Below are 19,155 nucleotides of genomic sequence, written 5' to 3'. Positions count from 1 at the left end.
TCTCTTTAAACAAAACATATAAGAGGTTCAGAGGGAATTTGTCTCTTTAATGGAATTGCTAACAGTACGTACATAATAAATGTGATGAGACGCATGGTAAACATTATTTTCTAAAGATCATCAAAAGCAATGGTGCGCCTATGTACAACATCACTGTAGACTTTTAAGGACAGTCTCAAAATAAAACACTAAATTTGAGGTTAAAATGCTAACTTTCAGCTTTAAAGTTACCTTTAGAGTTACACGGTGTTCAGATACATATTGTGTGAACAGTGTGGGATTTGTTGGCCTTCTTTTTGGGACAATGCAGCACGACAGTCACGATAAATGTACTGCCAAGGATATATTTTTATTACCGAACAGCGGAATGATTAAGTCACCTTACCTCAGTCGAGGAAAGTATCTCTTTCACTACAGAAGACAACACTGATAAACCCCATAGTGATTGTCCTATGAGCTCTGGTTTTGTAAATGTTCTTTAGCTTGCTAGATGTTCAAATATGTTCACAAACCATGAACTCTTTGCCTGCCCTTTGATCAAGAGTCTTTGTCTGCTGGAAACTGTGTCCTGTGGGGGCTGAAATTGGCTGATATCTGATGAATTTGCCAGAACTCCTCCTATTTAGGGGGAGAGGATAGCAGAGGAGAGGAGAGGACTCAGCAAAAGAGAGGAACGTTTTAGCAAGGACAAATGTGAATGGCACTGTAGAGTACTGCAGCCATCAGGGAGAACAGGAGAACTAAGCAGAAAAAGTGCACTACCTTCTGTTTGCCTACCTCATCTCAGAGAGATGTGTGGGTGGAGGTGTGTATTCTTTCTTTCTTTCTTTCTTACTTTCTTTCTTTACCTTGTCCCCCTGCATGATATCATATTCCATTATCCTGTTCTCATTCTTGTTGTCCCTGAGGTCTTGTGCTGTTCTTAAATCACTCATGGGACTCATAGCTCGCAAAGAGACACACACACGAGCGTACACATCTCCTTCTAACACTATACCCTATTTTTGATTCTACAATGTTCTTTAGCCTATGTGTTTGACAGAATGAAGGAAGGAAAGAAGGAAGGAAGGAAGGAAATTTAAAAAGAAAGAAAAGCAGTGAAGACAGAAAAAGAAAGAAAGGAAGGAAGAAGGAAGTGAACAGTCAGACCAGTCAAAGACAGGAAGCCAGCTAGTTAATGTACCTCTAGGCATTTTTTTACATCAGTGTACGATGCAGTTGTAATGTACTGCGTTGGAAAGTGCACCAGAAAAATTGTGAACAAAAGAGCTGTGCAATTCATTTCCTCTTCTCTCACTAATGCAAATCAACAGAAGCCTCAGAGCAGTTTGCTTTTTGATGCTGTGGCAGATAGCTGACATCTTCTTCCCTTTGTGGAGACTCCATCCTGACCTCAGGGCTAAACTCAAGCACTAGCCTTCCTTCCATTATTTACTTTATGTATGTATTTCTGTCTCATGTGAGTTTGTTTTTGTCTGTCAGAAAGGGGAAGGAGATCTTTTAATGATGTTTCTGAACATCTTTCAGATATCTGTGGGAAATTTTTTTTTTTGCAGGTCTCCATTTGTTTGTTCATATGGACATATGTCAGACATCACAAATGCAGTTTTAAGTAAATGCATAACATGTTTTTACTGCATAGGCTGTTTTTGGAAAACAGGAACCTTTGAACTGTACCCTCAGTTGTAGGAACCAGGGTTTTAGCTCCTTAGCCTTAAGGTGTTTTCACACTTGTAGTTCTGTGCATTTGGTCTGGAACAAGGGAGAAAAATTCTGTGTTGTTGCATTTTAGTTCTGGTCCAGTACAGACTGACAGTTCCACCCATTGAGTGGACAGGTAACCGTGCAACCTGCATTCTTAGTCTCTTCCTGACGGCACTGCTTACTGCTTCCGATGTGTTTATTTATGTTCCAGAGCTCATGGAGAAATAAATCATTATAAGCATTATTAGTATTATTAGAGTGCAAATTGACCACATGTTAAGGAAATGACAGGTAGAGTCAGAAAGAAAAGTCTTTAATGATTCAGGATTCCATCAGTTAGCAGTAGCGATAGCAACATGGTTACAGCTAGCAGCAAGAAACAACTATACAATGCCAAATGGAACAAAAAACTCTTATCTCAGTACTGTGATAGAGGCAAACACATGGTTATGTAGGCAAGTTTAGCTACTTGTACCCCTGGTTTTGAAACAGCTGCCCAAATGAGCCAAGTGGATGAGGGCTGCCTTGGAATTTGGAAAGCCTTTAGGCTCATCAGTTTAAGGTTTTCCACATGTGGCAAACTGTACAAAGAGAGTCAGACACACTGTGAGACAACATGAAGGACAAAGGACAGTTCACACTAACAAGCATAGGAGAAAAAGAAGTACAGACAGAGGTGAAACGTGGGGAGATTTTTGAAATGGGTTGATAGAAGGAAATGAAAGATGTGAAAACACCCACACACACACACACACACACACAAATACCCAAGCATATTCTCTCATGTGTCTTGGTGTAGCTGATGAAATACAGAAGTAATCGCCATATTGCAGGTGCTGTGCGGAAGAACCCCTTTTAACTTTGAAAAAGTCACCTTGTTAAACTGTCCTGTTTAAGTGGAAGATGCACCAAATGACAATGAAAGGGTGAGTGAGTTTGTATTACAATGAGTTGATGACAAAAAAAAAAAACAAAAATGGTTCAAGAGGAATTTTGTTGGCTACCTCTGTTGGCTGACGTGTATAAAAACAGACGGTCTCCACTTCCTGCCACTGTACAAAAGTGAAGCCAAAATATCCTCAATATGAATGATGAATGATGTGATAACAACTATCTAAAATGACAGAAACCATTTTACAAAAAATGGATTTGACATGTAGTTTTTGTTTTTAATTTGGCCCATGTCCTATCTGCTAACATGGAGGGGGGAGGAAGTTATGACCTTTACTGGAACATGCCACCTGGAGGAGATCAAGATGTTGGGCCTTTACTTCAGTTGTACCTAACAGCCCAATAATATTCCAATATTTTTGGTTCATTATAATGTGGCGGAAGAACTCAGTACACTACGTCATTAATTACCTACACCACAGTGCAGTATCAATGGTAAAAACAGCTGTATTCTTTTCCTGTTATATGGGGTGGCCCTGGGTTAAGAGGTAGAGCAGTGAACCATTAAACAGAAAGTTGGTGGTTTGATCCTTGGCCCCTGCAGTCCACATGTCAAAGTGTCTTAAGGCAAGATACTCAACCCCAAACTTGCTCATATTGGCTCCTCCATTGGTGTTTGAATGGCTATCTTGATTTCCTGATTTCCCAGTGGATCTGCCACCAGAAAGAAAAGATAAAAAAAAAAACACTACAACCATATTTGGTAAGTTTTTTATTCAAAAAGCAATCTGTACAGCCTGAGGTTGTAGCTCAAGGTACGCTGTCCAGGTAAAATTAATTTAAAAAGGTAAATATGTTGCTAATGGTTAAAAGAATCTACTGATAAGGGACAGGGAAAACGATGTGAACAAGATTCATCTACATACCATTGCTTGTCCATTCAGCCTAAAAACACAACCAGCTGCTCGGTCTCTGGGGCTCCACAGTACTCACTGGAGATGTGTGTGTGTGTGTGTGTGTGTGTGTGTGGGTCAGTGGGTTGATGGCTGAGCTACATCCCCAGTCTTGCACCTGCACCAGTTCTCTTTTTGTTGTTGCGAAGTCTCAAGACAAAAGGAACATGTTCAAGCTTTTTCACTCTCAGTCTTGATATTATGTCGCCTTACACACACACACACACACACACACACACACACATATATATACATATACACAGTTAGTGAGTATTTGTGCTGAAATCTGCAGGGATCTCAGTTATTTTACTGCCCTGTTGATAATTCTACTGCTTCTGTTTTTTTACAAGCTAAGAACGGCCACACAGATAAAACAACATACAAACACACATGGACAGAAAGGAGATCAATACATGACCTTAGCAGAGTGGTCTCCTCAGTTGATGACCTCATCTAACCGGCCAGTGAAAACATCAATACAGGGCAGGCAGGCGGGGCCAAGCTGTCAATCATTATAGTGGGAGGCATTTTCCAGTCATCCAGTCCCCTTTCATGTAGCCGTCCTCAATCTGTGCTGCATTATTATGGACAATTCCCTCTTAAAAGCTAATACAACTACATAAGAAAACTGCAGCAATTCAACAATTCAAAATAATTAAATAACAACTGAAAAGGGCAGGCAAGCTTTATTTTCTGCTGCAGCAACATTTAACTCAATATAAGGCCCGGCAGAGTCTTTAGCATGGCTGTAGGGACATAATCTTGGCTTTAAAGATTTCTGTCTTCAGTAGAAAACAGTTGATCTGAAGGTGAAAGTCACAGAAAGATCAGAGAAGTATTGAGAGACGGAGTCACTTTTCTTAATGAGAACATGAGTATGGATTAATGACAGCCTTTTTCTTTAATCTGAAGAGTGTCACTCTCCCTCTTAGCTATACGGAGTGCTTCAGCATCATTCAGTTCAATGTTTGACACTGTTTTGTTCAGGCTTACTACTCTCACCAGCCTCGTTCTCCAGCAGCAGCAACTTTTCAATGAAAAGTCATAGCAGTCATAGTGAGCTGGTTGTGTGAGAACTGATTAAAACTGGCATTTGTCAGGAGAATGAAACCAAAAACCAAAAACATCAGGTTTTGATATCATGAGAGAAAATCTTTTGAACTTATGCCCAAATTACAAATGATTCCATTGTATTACCCCATGCTGGTTTAAATTCAGGATGATGTAGCACAGGAGTAAAGTCAACTGTGTTGATTTAATTTTTAACACTCAGTTACTTTTTGCCTTTAGGTAAAGTTCCAGTGCACTTCAGCTTGTTGTGATAGAGCAGGAAGTTGTTCATCGTCCTACTTAGGGATGTTTCAGTAACTGTTGATGAGATTCAGGCTCTGTCCCATCAAATGGACATTGGCTTTTCTTTTCTATCTAAGTGATGTTGCAAAAGATTAAAAAAAAAAAAAAAAGATGTGCCAACCGACTATCAAAAGAACTATGGTGGGGGTGGTGTTGGGGTGGGGATCTATATGGTCACTACAGTAGCAGGAAGTGTCAGACAGCGCCCCTACAGACCTGCTCTTTCTCCATTAATTCACATTCTACTAGCGGCTACTTTTGGCCCTCGCTCTGAGCCTTGGCAGCCTGGGGCACTATTTGGCAGAGCTCCGTCCCTCCTAGTCAGTGTATGGGAGCCACGGTAGCTCTGCACTGAGCAAAGCACTGCAGCAATCTGTGGCCTGCAGCAGCGCTACAGCAGAACAGGAGGGGAAGGAGGGAGAAAGCCACTCACATTCTGCTGTCTCTCTCTGGAGAGTCGTACTTTTGTTGTCATTTTACTTTGACTTAGTCTTCTTTTGATTCATGTCATTCCAATACTATGTTGTTATGCATCTCTATCTATGTAACACCCACCTCCAATACACACACACACACACACAAACACTCTTGCCCTCCCTCTCTCTCTCTCTCTCTCTCTCAAAACCCAACCGGTCAAGGCAGATGGCCGCCCACACTGAGCCGGGGTCTGCTCTGAGGTTTCTGCCTTCAAAAAGGAAGTTTTTCCTCTCCATTGTTGCCGTTGTTGGGTTTTGCTAGCTCTCTCTAAAATTCAGATTAAACGTTTTGGTCAAGACCTGCTCTAACTGGAAAGTGTCATGAGACAACTGTTGTTGTGGCCTGGCGCTATATAAATAAATTAAAGTGAATGTTCTCAGAATGTCCTTTTTTCCTCTGTCACACAATACACACACTTGAAACCCTTTTTCGGCCTTTTCCGACTCAATCTTGATCCACACACACTTTGACTCTGCAGCAGGTTTTGCAGTGTGGCTTGGGGCTGTTTTAGTACTGCAGTCAGTGCACGGATGGATGCTTCGTGGCTTTGTGACAGCGCCTCCCCTCCTCCTCCTGCCTTCCTGTCTCAGTGTTCTACCTTGGACACCCGTTGGTCTGTGTCATTACAGCACAGAAGGGAACTCCAAGCATTACATTAGCCTGTAACTTGTCTTCTCTTCCTCCACCAGTCCTGCAACCTCTCCCTTCCCAATCTTTTCAAACACAAAATGTCTTTTTTCTCCCCTAGCTCAGACTGATGTTATTCTTCTCTCATACTGCAGTGGGATCCAAACTCTGCCTGACTGGCTGTATTTATGACTTATGGAGATGCATTGTGATTGATGGGATTTAATCCATCGATGGGATTTAATCTATTGATTTATAATGAAAAGACATCAAGGCTCTTTTGTTTTTCATCCAAAAGGGTCCCATCGATCCTCTTTCCTCCACCACCCCCATCCCTTGCTGATTCAGTGCAGCCCAGCTTTGCTTACGCATTCGTCTGGTGAAGGCCAGACGGCAATTACTATCAGAGTGCTTTGGGAGGTTTATGCAAGACTGAGGCCGGCTGGCTATAGTATGTCCACCTCCTTTGGGGGAGGTTGGTTGGTGGGGCATTGAAGAAAGTGCAGGAAGAAGTACGGTCATTTGTTTGATGTTCAGTATTTAATATATATTAGGGTTTTCACCACAATTACAAGGCTTAGGCACAGCACTTAAATGAAACACCCACAGCACTGTTTTGGGCACCAAGCCTAATTAATGTAAAATCAAATCAACTAAATAAATGACTTTTCCCAGAGCTAAGCGTTGTAGTTTTGCGGTTTTCATCATTAATCTTTTCAGGCATTTGTCTGCTTGCTTTACTTTCACAACTTTCTAAACACATACGTATGTATATTGAGAAGTTATTTTAGTTCATTTAAAGCCCACAAAGTACAAAAGTGACTCAATGCACTTAAACTATGGAATAGGTGAGTAAGAAAAAATGCGATTAAACGCTACTCTTACAACTAGCACCTTTTGAATTTATTTGTGTATATCCCCAAACAAATTAGCAAAAAAAATGAAATTATGACAAAATAATAGACACACAATAAACATGGAGCCCTCTGGACCCCTGAGGGTTGAGGACCCTGGGAAAGTCATCCACTTTTCTCTGTTGGGAAAAACTTCTTTTGGTAAAATAATGAAATGATGAGTCAACATATTGAGTTGACAAAACAAACAAACAAAATGGGAAGAACTCAGATGATTGATGAATTGTATAAGACATTTGCAAAAATGCAAAACTACATCTCAAGCTTTTCAATATTCAGTTGGTGAGAGCACGGTGAAAAGGCTGCAGTCATAGCCTCCTCCTGGCTGTAGCCGCCTGCCTCCCTGATCTCTCTCCAAGAACTTGGTGTCATTTGTGTGTCCTTGTGATCTTGACACTTGGAGACAGTCTCTTCTCGAAAGCTTTCATGGTGTTTCTCTCAGTTGTACACAAGAGATGGCAAGAGAGAGAGAGAGAGGTTTATACCCTGAACTGTGGAATGGATGTAAGACCTAAAACGTCCACTACTGCTGGTTTCAAAAGTTCTTTGTCACACCTCTGCGCTTGTTTGTTGCTTCTTGTTGTTGAAGTTGATGTTGCTGACAGCATGTCGCCATCTGTCAGCAACAGAGAGAGGTTGAGTTCGAGAAATGAGACCACTAACGTGTTGAGGGATGATGAAAATCATGAACTGCAGTGAGGATGAAGGCAGCCAGACAGGCGACTAGATAAAGAGCAAGAGATAAATGAGTGTAAACAGGGAAAATAAAGTGGAACAAGAGGGCAAGAGAAGAGGGAATACTCAAAGGGAGGTATGTTGAGACATCCCAGCTACTGTAGCACACTGACAGCCAATGCACTGCACCACTTCCGGCTGTCTGAAACAACACACAGCTACAAGACCACATACAGGTTGTCTCTCACCTGAACCTCACTCCCTCGCATATACACACAGCCTGTCCAGTAAGATTCTCGCTGACTTGGTAGAAATCACACCTCAGAATGTGTGTGTGTGTGTGTGCATGTGTGCAGAGGGATCCCAGCCAGTATAGTGCAACAGCATGCAAATCTTCAGTTGGGATATCTGTTGTGAAGTCACCTTTGCAGGGGACACTGTGTGTGTGTGTGTATGCATGTGTGTGCACGTGTGTGTGTGTGTCTTTCAGTCTTTTCTGCAGACTAAGAGAGGACACCCCGAATGCTGCGTCACTGCTACAGGAGAAACAGTGCATTGTGATTAAGTGGCTTTGTGTAGATGTCCAAAGTGTTGATGTTAAATGAAGGCAATTGAAGTAAGAACACTGTATGCACCATATTGACTGAAAAAGCTAAGTTCTCCTGCTGTGAAGCCATGCTGGAAGTCCCTGCATGTACCAGAATGCACTTCATGTGAGCTTCTGATGCCCAAGCTCACTGAGCAATAACTGCTTTGTGCTAATCAAAGCTACATAGCATTGCTTTAAGTCCTGCAGTTTTCACTGTATTGCTGCACTTTTTTTTTTTTTTGCACATTTAATGTAAATTCACCATATACATACTTGTACAATACTTGTTTATACATGCATACAAATATATTATATTTATTTTTATATTTTGGAAGCGACATTGGAGCAAATGCATCAACCCAATTTCTCCCAGGGATCAGTAAAGTATTTCTGATTCTGACGGACCATTTTTATTTTTATCATTATCTTTAGGGTATGGGTATCAAGTGAATTTACACACAGCAGCAATATACACAAACATAGCTGGAATCCAGGCACAAAAAAGACCTTTTGTTTAAGAACAACACTAACCTGCAAAGTGAACAGTGAAACAACTTAAAATATGATAAAACTTTCATCCATCCATCCATTTTCTATACCGCTTATCCATCTGGGTCTGACTACGGGCGAGAGGCGGGGTTCACCCTGAACTGGTCACTACACAATTGCAGGGCTGACACACAAAGACAGACAACCACACATGCACACACTCACACCTAGGGGCAAATGTAGAGTTAACCTACATACTAATTAACCTTAAAAAAAACGTGCATGTTTTTGGGATTGTTGGGAGTACCGGGAAACAAAAAAGCCGACAACAGATGTAGCTACAGCCTGTGCCTCCCTCTGCTGCGTTCATTCAGCATACTCCGGCTCAACAAAAATAAGACCGAATATCTGCGTCAACCAAAACACTGCCAAATGTTTCCATAACATACTCTGCACTAATATTTTGACATTTTATCAACAGGTTGCATTGTTTGTAATTTCCGTATAGCACAACACAACATCATTTGCTTGTACCTTCAAAAACAAGCATAGATCTATGGTGTAATAGAAACAATTAAGTTTGGTTTTATTTATGCACAAAAATCTTGATTTAAATTATTACTTTCTTATGTTTAGGGGACCTTCTTCATCCCAGCTATCAAAGCAAACCCACAAAGTTTAACCGTAATGATAAGAAACCAATTTTGAATTTCAGAAGGAAACAGAAAACAGGTCTTTTGTGTTAAAGTCCGATGTTTTGTTTGACATCCTTCCACTCCGACTTCTTTCCTAAGGAGACATCGTCATGCTACAAGAAAATCCCATTACGTCCTTTTTTGTTCCTTGTGGTCTCGAGCCAAAGTTGCACAGTCGCTGGAGGGAATTGTGACTTGAATGTAGTATTTGCTGAAATCAGCTGATTCTGTCACTTTTTGGAGACAGTCCTTATTTTAATGATCTTTGTGTAAAGCAGTGTATTTATTGCATTTTGTTTCTTGATTTCCTATACCTCTTGCATCATGTGTATGAAAAAATATCTAGCCAACAAATTTGATTTGAATTTGAGTTAAATTTGTAGGAAAAATCACTTTGACATTTGACGCTGGAGATAGGACAAGAAAACTCTCTGGTTGATGATAGGGAAAAATGGTGGTTTTGCTTTAAGTCAACATTTCCTGCCTTTTGCTCAAAGTCACTGGCCTTATGTAGCCACTTCCTGGAATCTTCACTTGTTGCCTGGCAACCTCACGGTGATGACAAGTCTTTCACACTTCAGTTTTTGAGCTGATTAAACAAATCTGTCTGGCTGTAACCATATTTATTATAGAGATAGGAGAATGGAAGCAAGCAAATTTCCCAAAACATTGAACTATTCCTCTCAAAGCATGCCCACAGATGTGAAGCGTGAAAAGTTTGCTCAGGATGTGAACCTCCTTCTCTAGTGTCCTGCGCTTTGTACACCCTCTTTCCAATAATTTAAATTGATAAATTGGGCAGTTCCGTTATCTAACAAAATATATTTGGCAATACAAATTGGTAGTATATAAACCTAATTTGTAGGAGACAGAGTACATGACCTTCTGTGTTTTATGTGAACAATCCTTTAATCTTGCTTATACTCACATGCAATATATTATCCATAGCACAGTAGCCTTTCCTCCTATTCTCTCTCTCTCTCTCTCTGTACTGACATATAGGTCAGTGTGGGATCAGTGTGATGAGTTTGGGCAGAGATCTCAATCCTGGTCAGGCTAAATGACTCTAATTAGAAGCTTGTTATCCCCTGGTCCAAGCTTGGATCAGTTTCTTTCTTGCTTCATCCCCTTCTTGCAGTCCCTTTCTTCTCTCATTTCCTCTATCATACCTCCCTTTCTTTACATCTCGCTCCCTTGCTGACTTGCACACTTGCTTTTTGCTGTTTGTCTTCATCCCTTCCCGCGTCCATCCCTCCCCTGCTCTCTCTCAGTATTGACATCATTAGCCAAGTACTTAGGTAATGAGTATTTTCTGAGTCACCGGAAGATGTTTTAATGTTTTAATGTTTATCTTTCCAATATGCTAACACAAGCAAACCTGTGTTAGACCACTTAAGTGCTTTTAACAAGCTTGTATGTTTTTGGTCAATGTTTGCTCTTATTTGTCGACTTTAGCTAATAGCTGTGTATTCACATGTCAGCAATATGTTTTGCTATTAGAGCTGTATTATTTGGCTTTTGTCCACCAGGGGGCATACAAGTTCAGAGACAAACAGCCCTTACATTTATTATTTATGACCACAGTTGTAGCTTGCATGTCAGCAATTGTCTACAGTTAGCAGACACAAAGAAACATTATTTTCTTCTTCATTAGTTTCTGACCATCTGTTGAATGTAAGTCCAATATTCACAAGTTTCTTCACCAGCTAACCGTTAAGTTCATGCTGGTTGGTTTTGACAAATATGCAAGCAGTCTGGGATCTTATATGAATAAATATTATCAATAATTTTGAATCATACTGTTCTACTGATAACAAGTCCAATAGTCACATTTTTATTAAACTTTTGTTTTGTCTCCACCAACCCCTGAAAAAACAGATTTGGCTTTTTAGCTGCTAACTGTGCTAGTTTCTTCACCATCTGGCTACTAGCTTGGTTTTGATGAATATGCTAACAAGTAATTGTGTATTTACGTATCCAGCTGAGAGATACTGAGAAATATTTGCAGTTATTCTAAGTGACGATTCCGTTCTCTTGATGCTTATAAGTCCAATATTCACACTTTAGCTTCTCTGCCAACTGCTGAAAAACAAAACAAAACAAAACTGAAAGCTGTTCAGCCTTACTCACCAGTTAGTCTAATGTTGTCTGTCTACCTTTTTTTATTTTTTATTTTTATTTTTTGCTTGGGCAGGTATCTTACCAAACATTAATATATGCTAAATAACTGTCTTGTGAAGCTATAAATGGCTGTGAAATGCACCAGCAAACAAGAGGTAAAGGTGACAAATAACCCCCAAAAAACTAAAAAGAAACATACACTGTAGAGTTGGGTAATATTTTGCTGGGTTTGTCAGTGTAATGGTCCATTTTAATTGCATATATAAAGAAAAGAACGAAAGAAAGACCTGAGAAGCGAACAAAAAAGAGGTTTGAAAAAGGACAAACAATACCAAGAGACCGACAGAAAAGGCTGAACACAAATGAAGGAGAAAGGTAGGAGAGGGACAGAAATAGAAGAGAAAATTGCAGAGACAGTCGGGAGAAAAGGTAGTCAGTGATGAAGAAGATAAAGAGAGAAATCTAAAGAAAGAGAGGAGATTGTCCAGGGGAGGAGGTAAGGAGAGAAATTTAGGTCATTCTTTAAGACTCGCAAGAGTAAAGGAGTGTAATGGAGGAGATGGAGCAGGGATGTATGAGGGTCAATTCTAGAGTGCAATTTAAAAAATAAAACACAAGGAAATCTATAAATGTATTACATTAATATGTAATCTAAAGTTGGCAAACCCTTACTCATTATAAAATCCAAGAAGTTAAAGTTGCAGTGATAATGTAAAATTGTAAAACACAAGATTTCAGTTCTGGTTGACTTGGCAACACATCTGATTTCTTATTACAGCAAATCCTATGTGAGCAGCTATTTGTCAGAAATATTGCAGAAGAAGAGGTACAGGTACAGAGTTATCTGTGCAGCCAAACAAACTCACAGTGTTTTATTAATAATGTATTGCTAAGTTACTGACAATGATAACAATTGCTTTTGGCACAAACCTCAGCAACAAATATAATGCATGTCCTGTGACTGGTTCACGATAAAAGCCAACGCGGGTCGCAGATGGAAATGTTGGCTTAGCATTAGATAAATTAAGTAGTTAACTTAATCCAGCTGTGATGGAACTGCAGAAGAGTGAAGAGGAAACAATAATGGTAGCTGATCAATAAGATCATATTACATACAGTAACATGGGATTATCTTATCCCATCAGTTCCTCAGTTCTGAAGATGATTTCAATCCACCACTAATGAAAACAATTATATAGAGAGATAAACTACACTGAATGTAAATACAATGAATGGCTATTGCTGACAAAATTCTAAGCATATATAGTTTCAAAAATGGAGTGTGGTTTCATCAAAAACAGAAATGACAAATGATTCCATTTTTCCAGTCAGCTGACCGGTCAGTTGTCTGGCTGTTGGCAGGTTTTTATCTCATCATCTGAAGTTGCTGCTCTCTGACATGGATACACATGTGGCACAGGTTAGCATGTTGATTTACCCCATTCAAAAATGAATCAGTTTCATGATGCTGGAAAACCTGAGCAAATGTAAAAGATAGCTGACCAGACCAGCAAGCAAAACCTAAAATTTAAATCAATTTTCTTTTATCCCTCAGCAGTGGTAGCTCAAGCCCTCTTTTCAACCAGTCAGACAATCACATTATTTTACCAGCCAACTATTATGCCAAATAATGGCTGGTTACCTGCCAAAGTGTCTGGCAAAGCAGACAGACTCACCAGCCAGATACGTTTGGCAAGCATTTGGCTTGTAGAAGGTGTTTCCCAATAAAGGATCTCATATGCCAGATCTAAATTTACTGAACGTGTTTCCATCCAAATAAAATGCTTGCAAAGCCTTGCAAAGGAAATATCATCCAACATGTTGTAGGATACACAAAGTACACCTGTAGCATGTACAAGAACTGTTTATGTTGGGGTTAGCTGTAAATGCTGATTATGTAGGAGGTTTGAGATGTTTAAAGAATTTAAAGAGAAAATGTTCTTTTTAACTGAATTTTTTTTTGCCCATTTTTTTGGATAAGAGGTAAAAGTAATCTAACCCAAACCTGGTTACACCCATGTTCACTTAGCAGTCCTCCACAAAAAACAAAAACAAACTAAGGTGATTGGGATGACAGATTGATCAGAAAACCATGTGAGTTAACACAAGAGACCACGCTTCATTTCCTGTTTCCAATCATGAGTCCTTGTTTTAAAGCATTGCCACATTGGTTTCTGAACCGAGTGTTTATTAAGTAAGGTCAGCATATGCTTATTTTGATAATGACCAAAAATGTTTTTTTAAAAATGGTTCAGCGTTCATTTAAAGAAGGAGGGATGGAAGATTGCCATTGAAGTTGTGAAATTAAATGATGGGACACTTATCCTGTGTATCCATCTGTATCTGCTTTTAATAACTCTCCAACACTCTGAAAATGCACAATAATTGTGTGTGTGTGTGTGTGTGTGTGCGCGCATGCACGCATGTGTGTATCCAGGGCAGCTCTAGATAGCAGTGTTAAATTAGACCATGATAATAAGCTGTGGGACTTGATGTGCTCCCAGAGGATTAGAGGAAGACTTCAACTGTCTGTCTTCATCACTGACCTGACACACACGCACACACACACACACACACACATTCATTACAGACATAGCATATACATGCATGGACTTGAACACACAAGTACAAATGCACTCTATGTGTACTTTGCATGATAGCAGACATGCACACACACACACACACACACACACACACACACACACACACACAGTGGAAAGTCGACCTTTATCACTGACCTAATAGACAGTTGCTATGTGAGATGTGAACATGCACACATGTATACATACACACAGGAAGTCGTTTTAAACATAGTTTGAGTAATTTTAAATGTAATTAAGTGGGTTAGGGATGTCAGTTATTTAACTATAGAGAATAGTTTTGACCGGTTACATATACAATAACATTTAGATTGACACACAGACACACACACACACACACACACACACACACATATATATATACACCGGTAATGGCTTCCCTAAAGCAGAACAGACAGAGATAAAAAAAAATTGATCATGTGTGTCTTTCACCACAAACATAGCTTGCTTTAACCATAAGCTAGCGAGCAACGGTGTATGTGTATGTATATGTGTCCCTTCTGATGAATTCATTACTCACTTTTATTTTTTCCCTGTTCTCTCTACATTCACAAAGTTAAGTACACTTCCCCTCCAGTGAGCAATCAACAAGGGCGAAGAGAGTCTAATTACAGGACACCACACTGCAGCTCAATGCTGCAGACAGGTTGAGAATGTGACGATGAGTGAGGATAAATCTGCTTTTTAATCCCAGAAGTAACTCTCTCCTCTTGCTGGTAAATGGCTCTGGACAAGAGTAGGATCCATCCATCCATTTTCTATACCGCTTGTCTGTCAGGGTCGCAGGCGAGAGGATTGGTTGCCAGTCAATCACAAGGCTGACAAACAAAGACAGACAACCACACACACACACACACACACACACTCACAATGTAGAGTGTAGGGGCGATGTAGAGTAGCCAATTAACCTAATGTTTTTTGGGACTGTGGGAGGAAGCCGGAGTACCCCGAGAAAACCTGTGTAGGCACAGTGAGAAAATGCAAACTCTGCACAGAAGGGCCCAGACCGGGATACAAACCTGGAACCCTGTTGCTGCGAGGTGATGGTGCTAACCACTGCACCACTGTGCTGCCCAGGAGCAGAACCTGGTTGTTTAATCCTGCAGAAGTCCCAAGCTCTTTCTTCCAGATCTCCCTGGCCCTCAGCATCTGAGCTCTGCCTCTCCCTTCCACTCCACTTACTTCAACACATGACACTCTGCAAAGCCCTGCAACAAACACAACTTTCTCACTGAAGTTGAATATTTTCAAGTCACATGAATACTCATTGCTTTGACTTTGGAGTAGTTGGGAACAGGGTGGTGCTGCTGAGAAATGGAAATGTGAGCACTGTACAGAAAACAACTGATAATACATTATGAATACATTATAATACATCATTTACCAGTTGAAAAGTGCATGTGTGAATCCATGAATGGTCATCTGAGGGGTGGAGGTCTGAATAAATGAATGTATGTATATAGTGCTCTTCACCCATTCACACACACTGTTACAATGGTGGCAGAGGATACCATGCAAGGCGCCACCTGCTCATCAGGTTAATGATGCTAACCATTCAAATGAAGACTCACACAGGGTATTCACACACCAATGGCTGTTGCCCCTCGTGGAGCAGATGGCTCAATGGCCATTTGGGGTTTTGTGTCTTGCCAAAGGACACTTCGACATCTAGACCCAGGGACTGAACCACTGACTTTCCAATTGGTGAACAACCGCTCTACCTCCTCAGCCACCACAGCCACCCCTGAATTGGATGAGAGATAGTGATCATATGCTGACAGAAAAAAGACCACTCAACCCGCGTGTGGCAGATGTACATACGCATCAATAGCCATTTGTTTAGGTTCAGTGATAGTTGAAATGTTTGCTTTCATAAATAGGTTGTTCATGTACCCACTTATTTTCTCTTCACATGCACTGTCTATTTTTTCTGTTTCTCATTCCAACACATGCACACACACATGCACACACACACATACACACACTCACACACACACAGATATCCTGTGTACCTCATTACTTTTACACTCTCCATCCATCATCCCTCCCACCCTTGGTCCTCTTTCCCTCCCTCTATCTCTCTGACTGTGCTGTTATCAATGGGATTGCTGCAGCTGGGACATTTGCACTGAATTACCACTATTTCTCCACTCTCCTTAATGTGTTATTGGTGCCCCCTACCTGAAAAGTCTAGGCATGACAACTGCTTTCCACATACTGCAATGTCCCAAACTTGCCCTCCATCAGCAGTCAGATGAACAACAAAATACTAATGACAGAAACTTAAGCTGGTAAGAAAAACGCAGACGTGACAGTTTCCTGGAGTGCTGCTTGACTGAAAAGAGATAATGATGTACTACTGATGCAAACTGTAATGCTTGTCTCCCCTGTCTCTGTTTCCTCTGCAGTATGTGGCATTTGGCTCACTCTTCTTCATCCTCCTCTCCATCTCCACCTTCTGCCTGGAGACCCACGAAGCCTTTAACACCATCTACAACAAAACGGAAAATGTCACCGTTGGCAACAAAACGCATGAGGAGGTACTGTGAAGTTTTATTGACTTTTTTTTGTAGTATAGATGATCTATTATATGATGATAGCATTAGCAAAACAATCCACAAAAATTTTTGTGCCTTGTAAAGTCATACAAAAATGCAGCAATTTGCAAACATAGTACATATTTGTGGATTGTCTTCCTTGGGTTACAACTAATAAAGTTCAATAAAAACTTCCATTAGATGAACCTTTTTTCTCTTTTTTCTGTATTAAAGGCTTAATGCACTGACTTTAAGAGGTCTTTTTCATGGGTTGACATTATTTCCTCAGAATTTTGGGGCTGGACTCAGTGTTGGGAAGGGCAAGAACTGAACTGTTTGCTGAACTGTTAGTGCTATTTAGCTTGAGTCAAAGGTAGTGCTGAAGGTTATTGGTGACAGGAGTTATTTAAGATCATCCCCATATGAGTTATGCTTTTTTATTATTATTTAACAGAAGCCAACTAATCCTTTATTTTTTCCTCTTACCCTGCAGATAGTGTATGAGGTAGTCACAGATGACTGGCTGACATATGTGGAGGGTGTCTGCGTCATTTGGTTCACCATTGAGGTGATGCTGCGCGTCATCTTCTGCCCTGACAAGGCAGAATTCTTCCGCAGCGCCCTTAACATCATAGACTTTGTGGCCATTGTGCCCTTTTACCTGGAGGTGGCACTGAGTGGCCTCTCCTCCAAAACAGCCAAAGATGTGCTAAGCTTCCTGCGTGTGGTGCGCTTTGTCCGTATCCTGCGTATATTCAAGCTGACCCGCCACTTTGTTGGTTTACGGGTCCTGGGCCACACTCTGCGAGCAAGCACCAATGAGTTTCTGCTGCTTATCATCTTCCTGGCGCTGGGCGTCCTCATCTTTGCTACCATGATCTACTACGCCGAACGCATAGGCGCCGACCCAGATGATCCGACAGCTGCGGCCCATACCAATTTCAAGAACATCCCCATTGGCTTCTGGTGGGCCGTGGTGACCATGACAACGTTAGGATACGGGGACATGTACCCTGAAACATGGTCCGGAATGCTGGTGGGTGCCCTCTGCGCCTTGGCTGGTGTGCTGACCATTGCCATGCCCGTGCCCGTCATTGTCAACAACTTCGGAATGTACTACTCCCTAGCCATGGCCAAGCAGAAGCTCCCTAAGAAGAGGAACAAGCACATCCCCCGAGCACCACAGCCAGGCAGCCCCAACTACTGCAAGCCAGATGCTCTAGCTATGGCAACTGCTTCGCCACACAGGCTGATGGGCAATGTACTCGGGCCGGGTATGGTGGGATCTGGCAGTATGATGGGTACTGGAGACTGCCCACTGGCACAGGAGGAGATCATTGAGATCAACAGGGCAGGTGAGTGATGATAAAATAGTGAAATAACCCCAAAAAATACCTGAAAATGCCCAATGTGACATCTTCAGTTAACTTTTGTTGCTTTGCCTACATCTTAAAGCCCAATAATACTAACTGAACACTGACATGAAAGAGAGAAAAAAAGAGCAAATTTGAGAGTCTGGAAACAGAGAAGGTTTGATATTTTTGCTTGATAACTGATTTAAACAAATAACCCTTAACCACTATCATGTCTTACCCCAAGTCACCTAAATTAAGCGTGTTTGAATTTCGTTGTCAGTCACTAAAAAAGGCTTGATTTTCATTAGTGTTAAAACATGCACGAGAGGTCATTGGACGTGGTTTCTGCCTGGTGGTTGTTTTGGATATAGTTTGACATACTGTAGCTGAATGTTTTTGGGGGCCTTTTGACTCAAAGATGTGTCATCTCTTCTTAAGTTCTTATGGAATTCCACATTCTACAGCTAATCACTGGAGTGACCCTAACAAAAAATGATTATATGAAACTGTCCAAGTTTTTCACGTTGCTCATCAAATTGATGACCAGAAGTCATTTCAAGCACTGAATCGATGTGAGAAGTGTGTATCTAACAGGTTTTGAAGCTGTAAATAACTTGCTGATGTCCTCATTTAGTGGAGTACACTAAAATAGATTTTAATTTATGATGAGATGAGAAAGCTGAAAAAAAGTGCATTGCTTTCTCTTGTCAAACCCATTCCTTTGGTCTCACAGCCAGATGCTGTGCCACTAGTGCTGACATGTTCAGATAATCCTGGATTGGGTCTATATAGAAATTCATTATTTTCTGCCTGTCATAACACTGATCCAGGCCATCTCATTTCTGCTGTGCTGTTTTAATGGACATGTCCATCATCTGCACTGATGCTTGAGTGTGAGTGTGTGTGTGTGTGTGTGTGTGCAGCTTCTTGTTGTGTAACGTTTGTGTAGCTTCTTGCTGCTGGTGGTGGCGTGACAGTGTGTGCCTTCACAGGATTTAAAGTTGAGTAGACTTGAGACTGGCTTGCCACCACAGTGTATGGCAGCAAACAAATTATGTTTAATGCACTTAAAAACTTTAATTTAACTAAGCATCCACATGCACATTGTTGCAAATCATAGGTTCTTTCTTTCTGGTTCTGAGTGTCTTTCAAAACAGACACTCCTTATGTGTCAA

General features: G+C 40.8%; 1 protein-coding gene across 1 annotated transcript in view; it reads left to right on the top strand.

Annotated features, from left to right (window-relative positions):
• LOC124073673 (potassium voltage-gated channel subfamily C member 1-like) overlaps nucleotides 1-19,155 on the top strand; it is a 61,305-nt gene that overhangs the window by 15,353 nt on the left and 26,797 nt on the right. Inside the window, exons 2-3 of the mRNA XM_046416075.1 lie at nucleotides 16,497-16,628; nucleotides 17,119-17,980. Of these exons, the coding sequence (XP_046272031.1) occupies nucleotides 16,497-16,628; nucleotides 17,119-17,980 (994 nt within the window). The remainder of the gene's footprint in view (nucleotides 1-16,496; nucleotides 16,629-17,118; nucleotides 17,981-19,155) is intronic.

The sequence above is a fragment of the Scatophagus argus genome, chromosome 16 (assembly GCF_020382885.2).
Source record: "Scatophagus argus isolate fScaArg1 chromosome 16, fScaArg1.pri, whole genome shotgun sequence".
NCBI lineage: Eukaryota > Metazoa > Chordata > Actinopteri > Scatophagidae > Scatophagus > Scatophagus argus.
Note: the sequence above shows the minus strand (reverse complement) of the source record. Positions and strands in the feature narration are given on the sequence as shown.